The sequence below is a fragment of the Triturus cristatus genome, chromosome 9 (assembly GCF_964204655.1).
Source record: "Triturus cristatus chromosome 9, aTriCri1.1, whole genome shotgun sequence".
In the NCBI taxonomy this organism is placed as follows: Eukaryota; Metazoa; Chordata; class Amphibia; order Caudata; family Salamandridae; genus Triturus; species Triturus cristatus.
In genome coordinates, this window is record NC_140592.1 from 1,222,998,984 (window position 1) to 1,223,018,836 (window position 19,853).

The following is a 19,853-nucleotide window of genomic DNA, read 5'->3' on the forward strand; positions in this document are numbered from 1 at the left end:
GGTTGAGTCTGGGCAGCGCATGCGCTGCTCTGCGAGGTATGGTGAATTCAGGTAGGGACTTGAAGGTCTGCCCACTCTCCCCCCATATTTTTCATTGGCTTGTGTCATTGTCCGCTGTAAACTGAGGCTGTTCATTGGTCAATAGGCTTAGTAGTCCCTCCTTAGTACAGCCCGGTCTCATTTTGAAACCTCTAATGGTGACACCCCCTTTTACGTGTGTTGTTACTCGGTAGGCTTCACTTACAGCCTCCGAGCACTATTTTCTCAAATAGCAGGCAAGACACGCTCTCTCCTAATGCTTTTTATGGCACAAACGCATTTGCAATGCAATAGGTCTTGCATTTGAGACAGTTTAAGCTATTGGCATTGTAAATGACAAGGCCTTTTATTTATCTTTTTATAAAACAACACAGAAATAAAAGGCATTGTCATTTACAATGCCAATAGCTCAAACTCTCGCAAATGCGAGCCCTATTGCATTGCAAATGCTTGTTTCACTTTATCTCTTCCAGTACCTTTTGTGTCAGTATGCTGACGTACTTCGGACGCTTTCTCTAAACTCTCCTTGGGTGAGTATATAATACAGACTGGAAGCATACCTTCGGCCAACAACCTAGCAGGAGTGCATTTCTGGACATGCTAGATTTATGCATTTTTAATGAACAGGTTATCCTGCCACAGAAGGAATTGTCAGAGAATTTGCAAAAAGGGCCCTTTATGTTGGAATAAGTTTAGAAAAGCTGATGTAATGTGCTTTGTACTCAAATCCGTACGAACAGCCTGTTACTTCATTTGTCTCAAGCCTCCCTTTGGTGATCTGTCAGTGTCCTGTAAACATTGTCAAACCTGCAAAAACATGTTTCTTCTAAAAGTATTGGGTTTGTCCAATATGTTTAAAATATTGTCACTATCTTCTTAAGTTGGTTCTGAGGAGGAGTCCACTTCCAAAAGGTTTGAAGTATTCGGTCAGCCTCCTATTGATTGGTGTGTCAGAGGACACTGCCCCCCCCCCCTCCCCCACCCCTTCAAGTTCCAGTCTAGACGCGCCTTTGGTGGGACCCTATGGGCAGTGAAGCGCCATAGGAGACAGAAAATACTAATGAAACTTCTGCTGTATCCTACCCACCAGTCACAGGCTCCCTCGTGACATGTGACTGACTCTGCACCAGCCCTACCGCCCGGCTGTAGTTCTTAGGCCTTTTCAGCCGCTGAGGTGACCGCCCTGGACAGCAAGGTGTGCCCCGGCCTGTGTCCAGCAGCCGGAGGGGCGCTAGGACCAGGGAGGCCTCCCGCCCCTTCTCTTTTTCCGCTGTTCTGCAGGAGTGAGCAGGAGGAGAGGCGATGGAGCTTAAACAGGCGGTTCAGCTGTGGCTCTAAGAGCCGGCCGGAGAGAGGAGAGAAGGAGGGGGCGGAGCAGAGTCATCAGCTGCCTACAGAGCCTCGGTGAACACACACACATACAGCCAGGATAGTTTATCCATCACCGAGCGGGCTCCCTCCCTGCCACACACCAGGATCCCTCTCACCATCACCTAGGAGGCTGCCTTCTCTCACACACCAGGACCCCCCCTTCACCATCACCCAGGAGGCTGCCTTCTCTCACACACCAGGACCCCCCCTTCACCATCACCCAGGAGGCTGCCTTCTCTCACACACCAGGATCCCCGCCCCCTCGCCATCACTGAGGCAGCCTCCTCTCTATGTTACACCGAGATCCGGCGTGCCTCTTCATCACCCAGGAGGCTGCCTCCTCTCTCACACACCAGGGTCCGGCTTCCCTCTTCTCTGACACCCAGCAGCCTGACACAGGACCTTGTAACCGCTTCTCCATCACCAGGGACCAGCAGCGTCCAGAACTCGGCACCCACCTCTTGCCACAGCCAGGAGTCTGTACCCACCCCCTGCTCCGTCCATGATACTGCCACATCCAGGATTCTGCACTCACCTCCTGCCTCATCCAGAATTTGCACATACCTCCTGCCCTACTCAGGATTCTGCCCCTTCGATGAACCTGCACCCTCCGCCCGCCTCGTCCCGGATTCTGCGCCTTGTCCATCATCCTGCCACCTTCAGGATTTTGCCCCCACCACCTGCCTAGTCCGGGAGCCAGTTACCTTCGGGATTCTGGGCTTGTTGCCTCCCTCGCACAGGATTTTGCCTCGTTCGGCAGTCTGCACTCACCCCCTGCCTAGTCCAGGATTCTGCACCCACCCCCTGCCTCATCCAGGACTCCGAGGTAGCCCGCGCCTGGGACCCTCCAGCCCCCCTGAAGATGAGGAGGATCCGAGCTAATGCCATCGCCATCCTCACCGTGGCCTGGATTCTAGGCACTTTCTACTACTTGTGGCAGGACAACAAGCCCCCGCCACCTGCAGCCTCCCTCCGGGGGGGTCCCCGGGCCGCGGGGGCCCGGCTGGAGGCGCACCGTGAGGACCGGACCCTCCCGCTAATTGTGAGTACAAAGGGGGGGGGGGGGGGGGGGTAACGCGGTGCCTCAACATTAATACATACATGCACACTCAGAACATGCAGAAAACGGGGCATGGGTGTTAGAATAAAGGATCGGGTTTCTTTCTATATAGCTCCTAATAACGAGTGTGAACGTGTTTCTTCTAAGCGCTCCAATCATGAGTATGTGCATTTAAGCACTCCCGATGCTTGGTACTTGGTTTCTAAGCGCGAACAGTTCTGGAGCCAACTTGTCTTTAAGCAGATTCGGTCCATATAACTGGGGGTTCGGGGTTTCTAAGGGCAGCCGTGTCCCACTCTGAGAGCTGAGCTCGTTTCTAAGCAAATGGAACTTTAATAATGGCATGAACGTGTTTCCAAGCACTGCCTGACCTGGCAATACGCATGTTCTCTAGGCAGAGCGACGCATAGTATCGAAGTGAGCTAGCCTCTAGGCGCTTCCAATCCTGATTCGGGCGTGTTTCTAAGTACCTCAGTCTTTAGTATTGGGGTGAGCATGTTCCTAAGACAAGCGATTCATGATACCAAGAGGTACTCCCTTCTAAACACGACCATTCTTAACGGGGGGTTGGGGGACGTGTTTTCAAGCACTCTTAATCTCTTCGATACGGTGTTTCTTACCACACCCTGCTCTCCCCTAAAACTGTGGTGAGTGACTTTTAAGCACCCCCTCTTAGCGACCATTTGTATTGTACCGTGATGATGTGTTGGCGCTCAGTAAAGAAAGCCCCCCGCCCCCTTCTTCAGAGATGTTTGCAGTCCTTGAAATGGAGCCCACAATCTGATAGAGGGGGAGACCGAGGAGAACAATGGCTCATTTAGTCCTGCATTTAAAATGAGAGAACGCAGAACTACAAGTACCAGAATGCAACGGGAAGCACAGGACTGGATGACCTGGTCACTCTTGACTAAGACGTGTTGAGAGTATATTCGTTCTGGTTGCTTTTCAAGGTGCGGGGGGGGGGGGGGGAGTGAGTGCCGGTAAATGCATCAGCCCCCCCCCCCATCTTGCACCCCCATGCACCCCAGAGATGCGAGGTGACAGTGGCTGCGGATCATGAATCGTAGCTGGCGGGGATGGCGTGGGGACCGTGAGTGCACGTCTGACATTGATTCCTTTGTGTGTATATTTGAGACTCCTTACTGGTAACCATGACAACGTGTACAATGTAAGAAAGGCGCCAAAGAGACGAGGAAAACATGGATTGAAGGAGTTGCTGTTGGCTGGGAGGGAAGTGCGGCGGGCGAAAGGGGGGTCATAGGAACTCTTGTTCAAATAAAAGGGAAAGACCCTGCAGGTTTGGCCTTTTATTTTTTTGGGGGGGGGGGGGCGGGGAAAGGCTCCCTTAAACACCATTAAGAGTGACCTCCCCTGGGCCCTTCTGAACTCCATGAATTCTGTTACTTGTGTCTATCGATCACAGCGTAGTACTTCGGTTCAATAGGTATCGTTAGATTAGTCTAAACTACAACTCCCAGAGTGCACTTTGCTGCGTTTTGTGTAGCGCGCAGTGTAATCTAATCTATCTGTAGGCGCTAAACTAGGGAAAGCGGTTTTCAGCATGTGGTGGCTGGGCGCATTAAGAGCTTCTTCACCGAGGATCGGTTCGAGTCTCAATTTCCTGCTGTAAATTTACATTATATAACTTTTCTGACGTATACCAAGTAAACATGTTTATATAGTGCTTGGTGGTGGGTTTTCTGGCGCTACAGGTGAAGTAAGAATGCCGGCTTGCTTTATGCAATATCCGAAGAATATGCTGTTCATGTGCACCAAGGGCGCTGTCTTGGCTTCAATATTCAAAATGCTTGTTTTTTTCTCTTTAATTCTGCATCTGCAGACATAACGCCCCTTTTACTCACCCCCTTCCAATGTCCACTCTCTTTTTATGCGGCCAGACGTTTTTTTTGGGTGATCTCAGAATTGGCTAAGTGCAGCAGAATAAACTATACTGACACACTCACTGAGAGGAAAAAACAGAAAAAACCTCCCTGGGGGAGCAGCTGTTTCATTTCAGACGAATGGATGAACAAGCAAACAGAGGCCGTGCTCAGACGCCTTTCGGGAAAAATAAATGTTCGGCCAGCCGGATCTTTTCGTACACGTCTCTTGTCCGCTGATCCTGTTGCTAAACGCTCAGTTGTTGGCAGAGCAGCGAACACACCAAGGTACTGTGAGAAAAGACGATTTGCATACGGTCACACAATTTATTCAAGCGGGAAGCTGAGATCGGAGACACAGGGTCTCTTAGTACCACTAGACCGTGTCTGCCAGGGCCCAGCATAGGCGACTGATTAGTTCAGGATGTCATTGGAACCAGGAGAAAAATCAGGGGACTGGTGGTGTGATGTCACGACATGACCGTCTGGTCGTGTAATGCTGAAGTGCAGACTCAGTCTGCCGAGATAGCGCGGTGAGCGAACACCTGCCGTGAAGATCTGTGTCACTAGTAGTCTCCTAAGTGTAAACTTCGTGGAGAGCGCTACTCACCTTTTATCCTTCCGAGACCGATAACTTCACGCAGATTTATATAGTGTAAACTTTGCATCGGCTCGGGCTTCTTGTGGGCGGGGGAAGCAGTAACCGGTCCGCTGTGTTCGAAAATGATGGGGATCGGCTGATTTTCGAGACCTCGTGAACAGCTGTGGACCCAACGGGACTATGCGGCTCGGGATACGATCGGGAGCCCTGTCATGGCTGGGGGTGAACCCCGCCCCCTCCTCAGCTCGTGGAGCAAGAAGGCGCCGCGAGCAGGGTGTCTGCTCCTGTGTAGTTTGGGCCTGCAGCTCCTCCTATAAAGCTTAACTTTTCTAAGAATTAAAAAACAAAAGTTACCGAATCTCATAACGCCAGACAATTCAGGTCGCTGCTGTTTTTTCCGGTGCAACTATGACGGACGCAGCCAAAAAATGCATGTGTGTTAAAGACTTTTAAATAACCTGTCTCTTTGTAGCTTTCAGGCCTCTATAAGAACGTCTTTCTCTCTAGGCCAGTCAGCCACCCACCAACTATCCAACCGCTCTAGCTTTCTTGCCCCCCCACCCCCCATCCATCACTCAACCTGCCTTCCAATCTCCGCATCTCTTCATCCAGTCGGTCTGCATCTCTGGCGTCCGTCCATCTATCCAGTCGGTCTGTCTGTCTCCTGGTCCATCCATCCGTCCAGTCGGTCTGCCTGTCTCCTGGTCCATCCATCCATCCAGTCGGTCTGCCTGTCTCCTGGTCCATCCATCCATCCAGTCGGTCTGCCTGTCTCCTGTTCCATCCATCCATCCATCCATCTATCCAGTCGGTCTGTCTGTCTCCTGGTCCATCCATCCGTCCAGTCGGTCTGCCTGTCTCCTGGTCCATCCATCCATCCAGTCGGTCTGCCTGTCTCCTGGTCCATCCATCCATCCAGTCGGTCTGCCTGTCTCCTGTTCCATCCATCCATCCAGTCGGTCTACCTGTCTCCTGGTCCATCCATCCAGTCGGTCTACCTGTCTCCTGGTCCATCCATCCATCCAGTCGGTCTACCTGTCTCCTGGTCAATCCATCCAGTCGGTCTGCCTGTCTCCTGGTCCATCCATCCAGTCGGTCTGCCTGTCTCCTGGTCCATCCATCCATCCATCCAGTTGGTCTACCTGTCTCCTGGTCCATCCATCCATCCATCCATCCGTCCAGTTGGTCTGCCTGTCTCCTGGTCCATCCGTCCAGTTGGTCTGCCTGTGTCCTGGTCCATCCGTCCAGTCGGTCTGCCAGTCTCCTGGTCCATTCATCCATCCATCCGTCCAGTTGGTCTGCCTGTCTACTGATCCATCCATCCAGTCGGTCTACCTGTCTCCTGGTCCATCCATCCATCCATTTGGTCTGCCTGTCTCCTGGTCCATCCATCCATCCATCCGTCCGTCCAGCTGGTCTGCCTGTCTCCTGGTCCATCCATCCGTCCAGCTGGTCTGCCTGTCTCCTGGTCCATCCTTCCAGTTGGTCTACCTGTCTCCTGGTCCAACCATCCATCCATCCAGTTGGTCTACCTGTCTCCTGGTCCAACCATCCATCCATCCAGTCGGTCTGCCTGTCTCCTGGTCCATCCATCCATCCAGTCGGTCTGCCTGTCTCCTGTACCATCCATCCATCCGTCCAGTCGGTCTGCCTGTCTCCTGGTCCATCCATCCATCCATCCATCCATCCAGTCGGTCTACCTGTCTCCTGGTCCATCCATCCGTCCATCCAGTCGGTCTGCCTGTCTCCTGGTCCATTCATCCATCCATCCGTCCAGTTGGTCTGCCTGTCTACTGGTCCATCCGTCCAGTCGGTCTGCCTGTCTCCTGGTCCATCCATCCATCCAGTCGGTCTGCATGTCTCCTGGTTCATCCACCCAGCTATCCATCCTGTTGGTCTGCATTTCAGCCACCCGTCCATCCTTCCATCTATCCAGTTCATCTTTGTCCCCTGGCCCTGCCTTCCAACTATCCACCCAGTTGGTATACCTTCCTTTCTATCAACTTTTCTATCGATGCACCCATCCGCCCACCCTGTCGCATTCCCTGTCTCTAGGACCCTCTGTTCACCCACCCATTCATCCACCTTTCCACCCATAAATCACCTGTCAATCTGTTAGTTTCTTTCAGTCCGTCCATCATTCTCCCTCTCTACCTTGTTGATCCATTCGTCCATCTGTGCTCCCATCCACTCACTATCCACCCAGCCAACATTCATCTGAGCGTCCGTCCGTCCATCCACCATTCAACCATGCATTCATACACCGACCTAGGCAGCTAACAAATCCAACATTCTTATGTCCGTCCATCCGTGCGCCCGTTCACCCATCCATCCGGTCAGTTCTCGCTGTCAGTCGACCACGCTGCTAATAGTTTCATGTTCTCTGTCTATTCTGTCTATTTGCGGTCTACCTGACTGTCTCTCCCTCCGCCTGTCCCTGTATTCATTCTCTCTCTCTCTCTCTCGACAAACTACCTTAAACCCGCATGCCTCCAATGATACATTACGTTTCCTTGAAGAGCCGCAGAGTTTGTCCGAATTATGTCTGGTTTCCACTAGGCCCACTCCCAGCATCGCTCTGTGCAGAAACCCTCATACTCTGTAAAGCGCCATGATGCCCATCGGAGCTTGGCTCACCCTATATTAAATACCTACAATATTTATAAATACATGCATCACCTGCCTGTCAGTTCATCTGTCTGCATCACCTGACGGTCAGCAGCTCTGTCTCCATCACCTGCCTGTCACCCCCCTGTCAGCCCCCTGTCAGCCCCTCTGTCTGCTCCACTGCCTGTCAGCACCTCTGTCTCCATCACCTGCCTGTCAGCACCTCTGTCTGCACGTCTCACTCTGTGTCTTGAGGAAACCGCCATGTTGTTTTGAGGAACTCAGATAGACGGTAAACTCCTCCACCGTTTCTGAGTCCGTCTTGCAGGCCCTGGACCTCCCTGCTGCCTCCTGCCTCCTGCCCCCTGACCGCGGGGTCTTTAAATGCCCCTCGTGTCTAGCACTCTGCCCTGAGGGGCTCTCAGACTCATCCCGAGGAGAGTGACTTCCCTCAGCACTGATACCTCCCGCCCATGCCCACCTTAAGCACTCTCTGACCCCCGCCCCTGAAGTCCTGAATCGCGATCATTTAAAAGCGCTCTCTGGTCAGCGCAGAAGCGCTGCCTGATGACGCTAAATACCTGGTTATAGATTCACTTAAAAAAGCTGCGGTTCCCTCTATAGGACTCTCCCTCATAAGCACTCTCTGATTCCCCTCTCTAAAAATGCTAACGCGTTCTCAAAGCGCTCTGTGCTTACTCTGGAGGAGTGATTAACCTGTACATGCTCTGAGTGAATCTATTAACATGCGTATTCATTCTTAAAGCTCTCTCTGCTAACACTTACATGCTCTGAGTGAATCTATCAACATGTTTACTCATTCTCAAAGCGCTCTCTGCTTACTCTGGAGGAGTGTTTAACCTGTACATGCTCTGAGTGAATCTATCAACATGCTTACTCATTCTTAAAGCGCTCTCTGCTTACTCTGGAGTCGTGATTAACCTGTACATGCTCTGAGTGAATCTATCAACATGCTTACTCATTCTTAAAGCGCTCTCTGCTTACTCTGGAGTCGTGATTAACCTGTGCATGCTCTGAATGAATCTATCAACATGCTTATTCATTCTTAAAGCGCTCGCTGGTTTCCGCTAGAGCGCCTCCTGCTTGTCTCCAGGACGATCTTTGATTCTCTCTAACAGTGACTGCTTGATTTCTCTTTCTCTCTTCCCTGAAATCACTAATTCGCTCTAAAGCCCTTCCTCATTGGTCTAAAACTGTTCTTCAGTTCTCATAAAGTCGCTCTTTATCCACGTTGCAATAATTCACTTCCAGCCACTGTTGCTCCATTGGCCTAGGCTCTTTGGTCTACAAGCGTTGTCGACGCCCTACAGCATCACCAGCACTATACTTTGGGGTTACGCGTTGATCCTCTGGTGTCTGAAGATGGCACAAATATGTAGATCTTCTCTGCTGATCCTCTAGCGTCTGATGATGGTACATACATTTAGAGATGACACTACAGACATGTCGATGTCTGATGATGGTACATACGAATAGACATGATGCTACAGACGTGTAAATCGTGTGGTGTCTGATGATGCATGTGTGTAGGTTTTCTGGGGTCTGATAAAATAGACGTGTAGGTCTTCTGGTGTCTGATGTAGACGTGTAGGTTTTCTGGAGTCTGATGATGCTACAGACGTGTAGATTGTCTGATGACACCGGTGTGTAGGTTCTCTGGTGTCTGCTACAGATGTGTAGGTCTTCTAGTGTCTGATATAGACGTGTATGCTTTTTGGAGACTGGTACAGATGTGTAGATCGTCTGGTATCTGATGATGCTACAGACGTGCAGCTCTTCTGTAGTCTGATGATGCTACAGACGTATAGATTGTCTGATGCTACAGATATGTAGATCTTCTGGTGCCTGATGCTACAGATACATAAATCTTCTGGAGTCTGATGACACTACAAAAGGTGGACCGAATGCAGAACAAATCAAAGCATTCACCCCCAGTCAAGAGATCTGGGTTAAATCCATCATTCTTTTGCTCACCATGCCACTCCAGTTTAGACCCAGAAATATTCAAATCAGTCTTGACCCTGTTCCTCCCTGAACTGCCAAGTCAGGTCCTCCCTGGACCGGAAACAAGCATCCTAGGACCGGTTTTGGGGTTTCACCGCTCATCAGCCAGGCTAGCTTGAATCCAGTGGCCGGCAAGTAAGGGATCCACATCTGGGCATACCCGGTGCACTTAGGGCGAGAAAGCAAAAGACACACGAATGATGGACGGAATGCAAAACAAATCGCACTAAAGATGTGTAGATCGCCTGGAGTCTGTGGATGCTACAGACATGTAGATCCTCTGGAGTTTGTTGATGCCACAGACACGTAGATCGTCTGGTATTTACTGATGTACAGACACATAGATCATCTGGTATGCGATGATGCTACAGACATGTAGATCTTCTGGAGTCTGATGAATGTAGATCTTCTGGAGTCTGATGAATGTAGATCTTCTGGAGTCTGATGAATGTAGATCTTCTGGAGTGTGGTAAATAAAATTCCTTTACCGGGACTGAATTTGATACAGAAACATTATAAAATAGCTCAGTAAAATGAGAGGCAGAATCCGTGATTTTAGAGTTTCGGAATGGGCTTTATTCCAGTGATCGATTATAATCGGTTGCTCCAAGTTCCATCACCACGGGGGTTCAGGAAGTGAAGTACATACTTTATTGACAAGAAGTAACTTTTATAGTACATACATTACAATGAAGCGAATGCAGTAGGCGTAACAATTGATAAGGAAAATGACAATTTGTCTGCGTAACCAGAAATGGGTGTAATAAAGAGTAAAAAGGAACATAATTGGTTATGATGTCATACATAGGTGGATCTATAAGATAATACTTGGCCTAGATGCGCGCGCAGCAGCATGACATGTAATTGACGTGTAACTAGGGGGTGAAGGGGACTTGACATTTAGCTCTACATGTGGAGACGAAAAGTCTGGGGGGTCAAGTCAACCTAATCCCAAATCATATCTAACATCCTATGTTTAAAGAACTATGTTATCCACAAAAGAAGGACTCTCGGACAGAATCTATTCTATACTGACTGTGCGTGCATGTACAAGCGTCTAAGTGTCTACACTGAATGCGAGGGGGTAGGAATATTCCATGGTAACAGGGCTATGAATTACTTGCATGAGGACAGAGAAGCCGGGCCTTTTGCTCGGTAACTGGAAGAATGTTTACTTAAGCTACTAGGCAGGAATGCATCGGCTGAGGGGGAAGCAGATAATTCGAAGGTGAAATACAGTACTTGGCAGAGAATAGGCTGATGTCAGGCTTCGTGAGCCGCGCAGAGAATGAGACAAAGTTCATGGTCACAGATGCAGGCTCAGACTGGAGCTTTCAGAGGCAGAAGGCAAAAGGAGTTTTGATGACAGAATCAGGGCCTACTTGCCTGGACTGTAAAATGGCATAAGTGAGCCATACAAAGCCGGTGGCCTTTCATATTTAGGAATGGAATATCCGGCCTGTTCATGGCGGATCTGACAGAGGACATGTTGACGGTGGACGCATATGTATTTGCGTCTTCATAACTGGAACTGGAGGGAACATACATGTACTTGTGACACGCACATAGAACCGTTGGGGTCCAAGATAGGGGACATAACTGACCAGAAAAATCCATATTTCCACATTCCCTCCTTGTCCCCTACTTGCCCTTCAAGAGATATCAATCTTCATTAATCCATTGATCTGTTCATATAGCATCATTTGTTCTTCTTTCTTCTTCCGTGACGAATGAAATCTTGGTGGTGGAATACACGATGTGGCACACAGACCACAGATCGCTGGTCCACATTGGAGACATAGACAGCAACTGAATAGTATGAGAAGGCCAATACCTAGGAAGGATAAAACTCTCCATCCCCAGGCTGATATCACACTCCAAAACCAACTGGACCAAGTCCAAGTGCCTGGGTTCTGGTGTATCTGGCTTACAATCTTATGAAGACGAGTGATGGCTTTATATACAGATGGCGAATTTTCTGGTATGAATACGCAGCAGCTTGATCCGATGACCCTACAAGCTCCGCCCCTGTCAGCCAGGATGACGTCAAGGACAAGACGATTTTGAAGCACAACAATCCGCATAGCAGACTGCTCTTCTGTTAAATTGCCTAAGGCGGAAATAGTCTCGTTCACTACTGCTTCAAGCGTTCTAGTTAATCTACGTATCAGCTTACTATTAGTAACGGTACCTATGTAGGGAAAGATGCCTTTATTAAAATCTACATACTTGTCCCATGCCGTCTCAGTGTAATCGACAATGGGGAGATCTCTCCGCTCTCTGTTGTGTACTAAATGAATATTTCTGTAATAATCAGGAGGAGCTAGGAAAACAGGTGGCAAAAGGAATGCAATGTAGCAGGTACCATCCCAATCTAGAGGTAAACGCATATATGCAGTCTGACCACATACAAAGTAGGAATGGCGAGAAGCTCTAAATAAAGATTTGCCTTGATCACTGAATTCTACTGTAGTGGTGCATTTACTATGGCCCATATGTATGGAACCAACTTTTCTTACACATAATTCACCCTTCGCTGGGAATACTGACATGGTGGGCAAGACTAGTTCAATTTCGGATACGACATTTAGAATCATGAGATTAGGTGTAAAATTACCTAATTCATATACTTCATTTTCTAGATCAGTTCCTGTTCTTTTGGGGCGACCCTCCTTGTCGCGGTAACAGACCTTGAGTAAAACTAGGTTCAGGTTTCCCCATACCCAATGATCTTGGTAAACTGCTGTGTCTGAGTCTATGGAATTGATTAAACTAAACCATGCTCCACAGGAGCCATTGTGTGTAAATGGGTGTGGAAAGAATGGCAGGACTCCTTCATAATTCTGATAGGGAGGGAGCCGACCACACACCCAACAATTAGTAGCATTACTAGTCTGATGGGAATGATGTAACATACTAATGAAAGTGTTATTGCGCAGCGCAAGTCTATAAGACAATTCATGCGGAGGTAAGTCACTAAAAGAATGTTCAGCAGCAACATTATAAACATGTCTAGAAATAGGGTAATATATGTGCAACAACATACTTGTAATAATTATTAAAAGACTCAATAAAAACAAAATTAATAATGTCACTATGCAGTGGCTACGCAGTGATTTACAATACGCCTGTCGTTTCAACATTTTCCGGGTATCTTCTCTACTCAGGTCCAAGGGATACATGTCAGAGACAATTCAACCGCTTCACCTTGGAGAGGACTTAAACAATCAAATTGCTCGACTTCTTGGGCCTAAGCTTTAGTTTGTAAAGTTCGGTTTCAGTCTTTTCAACCAAAGGAAGTTTTGAATCAGTCTGTGAGGGAGTGCAGGGCATAATGTCTATTTTCGAGGATAGTCCATGAAATTTCTTGATATGACTTGAATGAATCCAGCCCTTGCGGCCCTCGATCTTCACGGCTGTCCTTGTGGTCAGCAGGACCAACTTGGGTGCTTTCCACCTGGGCTCCAGCTGAGTCTTTCGGTCGAAATTCCTCACAAAGACCAGGTCCCCCGGAACCACGTCATGGGGTTTCACCTCGGTGTTGTCGGGAAAGGCTGCAGCTACCTGTGAACGACAAGATTGTAGTGCAGACATCAAGGAAGCCAAGTAATCTGTCAGCATATTACAGTCAATATCAGTTATTTTGCGTGGTACGGGCGTCCCCCACATATTTGGTGGTCTACCGAAGATCACCTCATACGGGGATAGCCCTGTTCGAGAGTGTGCTACCATTCTCATGTAAAAGAGTGCAACTGGTAACGCTACTATCCAGTCGACACCTTTCTCTCTGCATATTTTGGACAATCTGATTTTCAGTATCTGGTTATGTCTTTCTACGAGACCTGCTGCCTCGGGGTGTCGGACACAGTGGAATTTCCACTGATAACCTAACAGAAGTGAAACGTGTTTCATTAATTCGGATGAGAACGGCTGGCCGTTATCTGAGTGAACAACACGTGGTAAACCGTATCGTGGGAAAAATTCTCGAACCAACTGTTTGGCAGTAGTCGGGGCAGTGTAATCTGAAACCGGGTACGCCTCTGTCCAACGGGACAGAGCGCAGACAACTACGAGAACATATTTGAATCCTCGACATCGTTCCATCTGGATATAGTCCATCTGGAGTACTTCAAAAGGATTATGAGGAGGATGAAATCCACCCTGTTCTACGGGAACGCTTTTTCCTGGGTTAAACTGGCAACAGATCATACAGGTACGGACCTTTTGTTTGGCTGCTGCTCGTAAATGTTTATTGAACCAAATGTGTTGAATGCTGTCTAGCATAGCTTTTTCTCCTAGATGTGCTGGACTATGTATAGTGTTAATTATAACTTGGACCATTGAATCAGGAAGGAACCATACAGACTTTTCCTTCATCATCCATCCTTGGTCCGTTTGAATCCCTCCTAATTCAGTCCATTTCTTTATTTCGTCTGGTGTAGCATGTGTCTGTATGTCAATTACGTCAAGGGTAGGATCTTTAACTGTCATACAATGTGTCGGTATCGGGACTATTGTCTTTGTCATGTCGGGGGTTTGAGTTTGAGCCGTCTGTTTAGCTGTTCTGTCGGCTAGATCATTGCCTTGGGAAATGATATCAGTAACCTTTGTATGAGCCTTACATTTCATAATAGATATTGCAGTGGGTAGATGTATTGCATCTAATAAGGCATGAATGAGGGGTCCGTTCTGAATGTGGGCACCGTGGGAAGTTAAATAACCTCTTTCTCGCCACAGCACGCCGAAGTCATGTACAACTCCGAATGCATAACGTGAATCAGTGTATATGTTGACTTTTTTATTCGTGGCTTGAATACAGGCTTGTGTCAGAGCGATGAGCTCTGCGGCTTGAGCTGACAAAGTATTTATACGATTAGTTTCAATGACTTCAGTATCTGTGGTGACTGCGTAAGCAGCCACTAATTCTCCTGCACTTGTTCTCATACATGAACCGTCTACATACAACGTCAGGTCTGGATCTGACAATGGGACATCTGTCAAGTCTTGTCTGGGTTTTGTCGTTATAGTAATAACTTCAATACAGTCATGAGCTAGTGGGTCTGTTCCGGTTACTGGCAAAAGTGTGGCAGGATTCAATGTGTTACAGCGTCTGATTTCTATATGTGGCTGAAACAATGTAAGTTCGTACCCTGTAAGTCGCGCTATAGTCAAGTGTTGTGTTTGCGTTCTATTTACAAGAACCTCTACTGCGTGTGGTACTTGAACTGTCAATGGATGTCCTAACACTATAGCATCGCTTTGTCTGATTGCTAAAGCTGTCGCTGCTACTGATTTCAGGCATGCAGGCAAAGCCTGAGCTACTGGATCTAATGTACTAGAAAAATAAGCACATGGTTTGTGTGCTCCTGCTTGATCCTGTGTGAGTACTGACAAGGCAGTACCTTCGCGTTCTGTAACAAAGAGTGTAAACTGTTTTCTGTAACATGGTGTTGCTAAAACAGGTGCTTGGCATAAAGCTTTCTTTAGGCTTTCAAAAGCTTGTGTATGTTCTTGAGTCCAAGGGAGAACAGTCGATGTGGCTGCCTCCTGTGTGGTTAACTGAATGAGTGGTTTTGCTAGAAATGCATACTGAGGGATCCACTGCCTACAATATGAAGTGAGGCCTATGAAAGCTCGTACCTCCTTTTGTGTCTTGGGTATAGGCATGTTAGCTATTAACTGAATGCGGTCGGGTGTAAGCTGCCTTCCCTCCTTGGACAGCGAGTGTCCAAGATAAACAACTCGCTGGACACAGAATTGCAGCTTAGAAGGGGACACCTTGTGCCCCTTTTCGGCTAGAAATTGTAAAACTGTCAGTGATGCTTTCTCACATTCAGGTTCGCTTATCGCGGTGATCAGCAGATCATCGACGTATTGAAGCAGTGCAGTGTTAACTGGCATGTGGATACTGTCAAGTTCTCGTTTCAGTGCTTGGCTATAGATGCTGGGGCTTTCTGTAAATCCTTGAGGTGCGCGTGAGAATTTAAAGCTACGTCCATTTAAACTAAATCCGAACAAATATTGGCTTTCCGGATCTATTGGGACGCTGAAAAAGGCATTCTTGAGATCAATTACAGTAAAGAATGTTGCTTCGGAATCAATGGCTGTCAGTAATGACGAGATATCTGGGACCACAGGAAATTGTGGCACAATGCACTTGTTTAATTCGCGCAGATCAATAACCAATCGATATACTGGCGGGGCCTTTGGATCTGTTCGTTTAAGAATCGGAATTATCGGTGAATTACATACATTGGAGTCTGTTTCCACAACTACTCCTTGGGCAATGAGCTCGTCAATGATTTGTAGTAAAGCCACTACAGCATCTGGTGGTAACTTGTATTGTCGCATTCGTGGTAGCACCACTCCTGCCTTTAATGTGACTCTATATGGTGTAATATTCATGCATCCAACATCAGTAGGGCCTTGTGCCCATAGACGTGTAGGTAAAGTCTGCAGTCGGGGATCCATGTCTCTAGACACATAGTGACCTTTAAAATCACGTAAAAACAACCTTACACCTTCCGGAGAACAACATATTATGGCTCCTAGAGCTTTCAGGGTTTTAATTCCTAACAGATTTTCTGGACATGATTTAGTAAGCAATAAATCTGTAGTTCGGGTCAGAGGTCCTATCGTAAGTGGAAGAGGCTGTGATACTTCATTAACAATAGGTTTTCCTGAAAAACCAAGGGAAATATTCTGAGAGCCTGAGAGGGGTGCCCCTGGAACTTCACTACGTTTTATAGTTGTTCGACTTGCCCCTGTATCGAGTAAAAACTTCCTATCTTGGCCTAATAATTCACTATGTACATAAGGTCCTTCTTGATCTACAGGAATCTCGATAAGGGGTAAATCAACTTCCCTCTCTAGGCTAGTTCATGCGTAACGCTGATACTCAGGATATTCATACTGTGCGGTCTGATACATTTGTCGTGTTGTTGTCTGTGTGGCAGCAGCAGGCAACGGTGGTGCAGCTGGCACAAACTGTATTGGCTGTTGTGCGGCTGGCATGGCCTGGGCATGCTGCATAGCTCCTTGTTCATTCTGATCTTGTCTGAGTGGCCGTGATCTTTCTTGTGTTTTACCTATGGCGATATTATGTTTTAAAACTGGACAGTTGTGTACGTAATGACCTGGCTTTTTACAATAATTGCATGTCCCTTTTACAGGTCCTGCTGAATCGGAATGTGTCATACCCTTTTTATGTCCTTCAGCTGGAACAGTCTGGGAAACTAGCATTTTCATTTTCGTGTCTTTCATGCGTCTGTGTTCATGTTCTTGTTCTTCTCTGATTCTATTGTGATGGTACTGTAACATTTATAACATTTGTGATGGAGTGTTACCTTGCCAGGTACTCTCGAATTTTAATACTCTATTCTTTACTGGGGGCAGGGCATTTTCTACTAATTTTGTTACAAACAGATGTGGGTATGATTCGCTACTTGCTTTTATGCCACTATTTATACCAAAACATTTTTCAAATCGGGCATAGTAATCACTAGTGTCTTCATCTTGCTTCTGCTTACAGGCTGAAATCGTTCCCCAATCTTCCTTTTTCGTAGTTAATAGACGTGGCAGTACCTGTACTAATAAACCTGGTAATGCTTTAGTTTTATCCCCAAGTCCTGCTCCTGCAGTTCGGGCCTTTTCTTCCGCTTCTAACACTGACCATTCTATCTTTTGGTCTCCTACCTCCCACTCTTTTTCCTTGAGTTTCTCATAAATGCCAGCAGGCATCAACACCTTTAATATTGTCATAATGTCGGGATAGGTATACTCTCCCATGAGTAACATGTCTTTAATTTCTCGGTGAAAACCCGCTGGATCTTTGTCATGACTGGGTACCACTTTCTTCATTTGTAACAATTCTATTTTTGATATGGGCGTATATACAAATACGCGCCTAAACTCGTTGTCCTCGCCTCTTATTGGGTGCACTTCTCGTAAGGGATTCTGTCTATCCATGTGATAAGTGGTTCTTTCCTTGACGGGCAATGAAACATGCTCTGAGCATACAAAAACAATATACTGCTTTCTTGATTCTAGAATTTCTTTAATTAATTTAGTACCTGGACCTCTCCATTTATTCATAAGCAATTCAGTCAATATGTCAGGTAAGGGACCAGGGTCCGAATGCTGACTCCGATATAGTATAATGAGTTGTTGAATCATATAAATCCCAGCTAACCTCTGTTCATCTGGGGTGAGATTCAAAAATGTGCGTACTACTGTATCATCATTATATTTTCCGGGACTGTCCACCCAATGGACAGCTGCCCTGGCCAAATCTTGTTCGTCCATAGAATCGAGAAAATGATAACCCCTTCGTTCTCGGAGTAGCTTGTCGGCGGTTTGGAACGAATGCTCGTTAGACCTTATATTGATTATAGGTATTTGGAAATTCCTGTTATTATCTGGACATATCGGACGTATTGAGTCAGTATGACATCTAGTCTGATTCCTATTACAAGATCTTCCTCTACCTACATAGGCTATGGTGTCCGACTGTCCTGCGGGCAGTCCTGACCCTTCTTCCTCGCTTTGTTCGAACTCGTCTGCCTCTAATCTTTCTTCGTGTAGGCGTTCTATTTCTTTACGGATCTTTCGGCACATGGCTATTATACAATTTTGCTTATCGTGTCTCCCTTCTGATATATTCTGGCTCCACCTTGTAAGAATTTGCATTGCATCCGGATCTACCCCCGGTCGGTCTTGATTTCTGATCACACAGTTTATGAGGAAACGTAACAGTTCCCCCTGTATCTCTACTTTCTGGTATTCCATAGCTCTGTAAATACATTCTGGATCTCGCCCTGTTTGGACAGAATGATATATATTATCTAGATGTGCAGGCATTCCTGGTAACTTCGCTAAATACACTGCGGCTCGTCTGATACGCAATGATGCCAGGATCATTTCGTCCTCTATACCGGGCACCGGGTCATATCTACAATCTACAAGAAGTTCTTTAAGCGCACGGGCACTTACGAATTTGGGTGTACGTGAATGCGCTGACTCTTGAAAAGTAAGTTTATTTATTCTAGGTGGCGTAGAAAAAATATTGGTAGCACCTCCCGTGGCCCCATCTGGGGCGTCGGGTGTGAAAGGATTCGTCGAACGTGACACAGCAACTATAGGTGTGGACACAGCTATAGAAGTACCTGTAGGAACAGATGCGGAAACAGATGTGCTTGCCGGAACTTGTGACTCGATTTGTTGCTGTAGGGATACGGGTGCTGGATCTTGGCGTGAGACCTCCCTGGTATGCGGCCTATGTGGGGCAGAATTAGCATACTCGGGAGCTGCGTCATCTAAATATGAGGAAAGAAAAACATCTTCTGCGGTTCTAGGATGCCCCTTAGGATGTACCTTGATTGGGAATAATGGGGGTGGCAAGTCTTTCGGTATCTCTGGAGTAGCCTTAGGTAATCCTTCGGCCAGAAGGGGATACATACCATTCATAAGGGCATTTCTCTGTCTGTCTACTTGTTCTGATTTCACTCTGATACCTTCCTCAATTAATAGATTTTCTCGAACTTTGTTTGAACTCTCTTTACTCTTCTCTTCCTGTCTACGTGCTTTTTCTGTGCGTCTATGAGATTCTTTACGCCATAACTCAACGGCGTCCTTCTGTGACTGTCTGACTTTTTCCTTTTCCATAACTCTTCCTCGACTTTCATGATGCACTCTGCATCCCAGGTCCCCGCTGCGGGCCACCTCTGACTTTCTGGTAATCCCTTGGTATAGTCTACCCATAAATCAAGAAATAATATAGCGTCTAAGCCATGTTTGTGATACATGAAGTGCCCTGGAGTGTCCCTAGGAGGAATAGGGACGGCTTCTTCGAGAACCCCTTTTCTAGTCGTGATCTGTCTTAATTTCGAAAAGAGCGGCATATTGACAACTGATCCGATACTTAATCTTGAACACACTTAATACAAAAGCACAATAATGAACAACCATTCATACCACAATATGCAGGACGTTTTAACACATTAAACATTAAACATTAAACCTTTAACTGAAACAACAATGATGATCGTCTGCATAACTAATCACCAAGCTTAATTTTTGACAATAACTAGATACTTCGGAATACTTGATATACTGCTAAACAGTACAGATATACTGCTAAAACAGTGCAGACCGGATTTGTGTACCCAAACCCGTCTTGACCGGCACAACCTATGTGCACGTCAGAAATGCCTCCCCGGTAATGGTACTCACCGGGTAGCTTCGGAAACGGAAGGCCTCGGTAACTTGAACT

General features: G+C 47.1%; 1 protein-coding gene across 1 annotated transcript in view; it reads left to right on the forward strand.

Moving 5' to 3' along the window:
• The first annotated feature begins 1,453 nt into the window (after nt 1-1,453).
• The window catches only part of GALNT16 (polypeptide N-acetylgalactosaminyltransferase 16), a 509,878-nt gene continuing 491,478 nt past the window's right edge, over nt 1,454-19,853 (forward strand). The window contains exon 1 of the mRNA XM_085627303.1: nt 1,454-2,452. Coding sequence (XP_085483429.1) covers nt 2,273-2,452 — 180 coding nt within the window. The 5' untranslated portion in view covers nt 1,454-2,272. The remainder of the gene's footprint in view (nt 2,453-19,853) is intronic.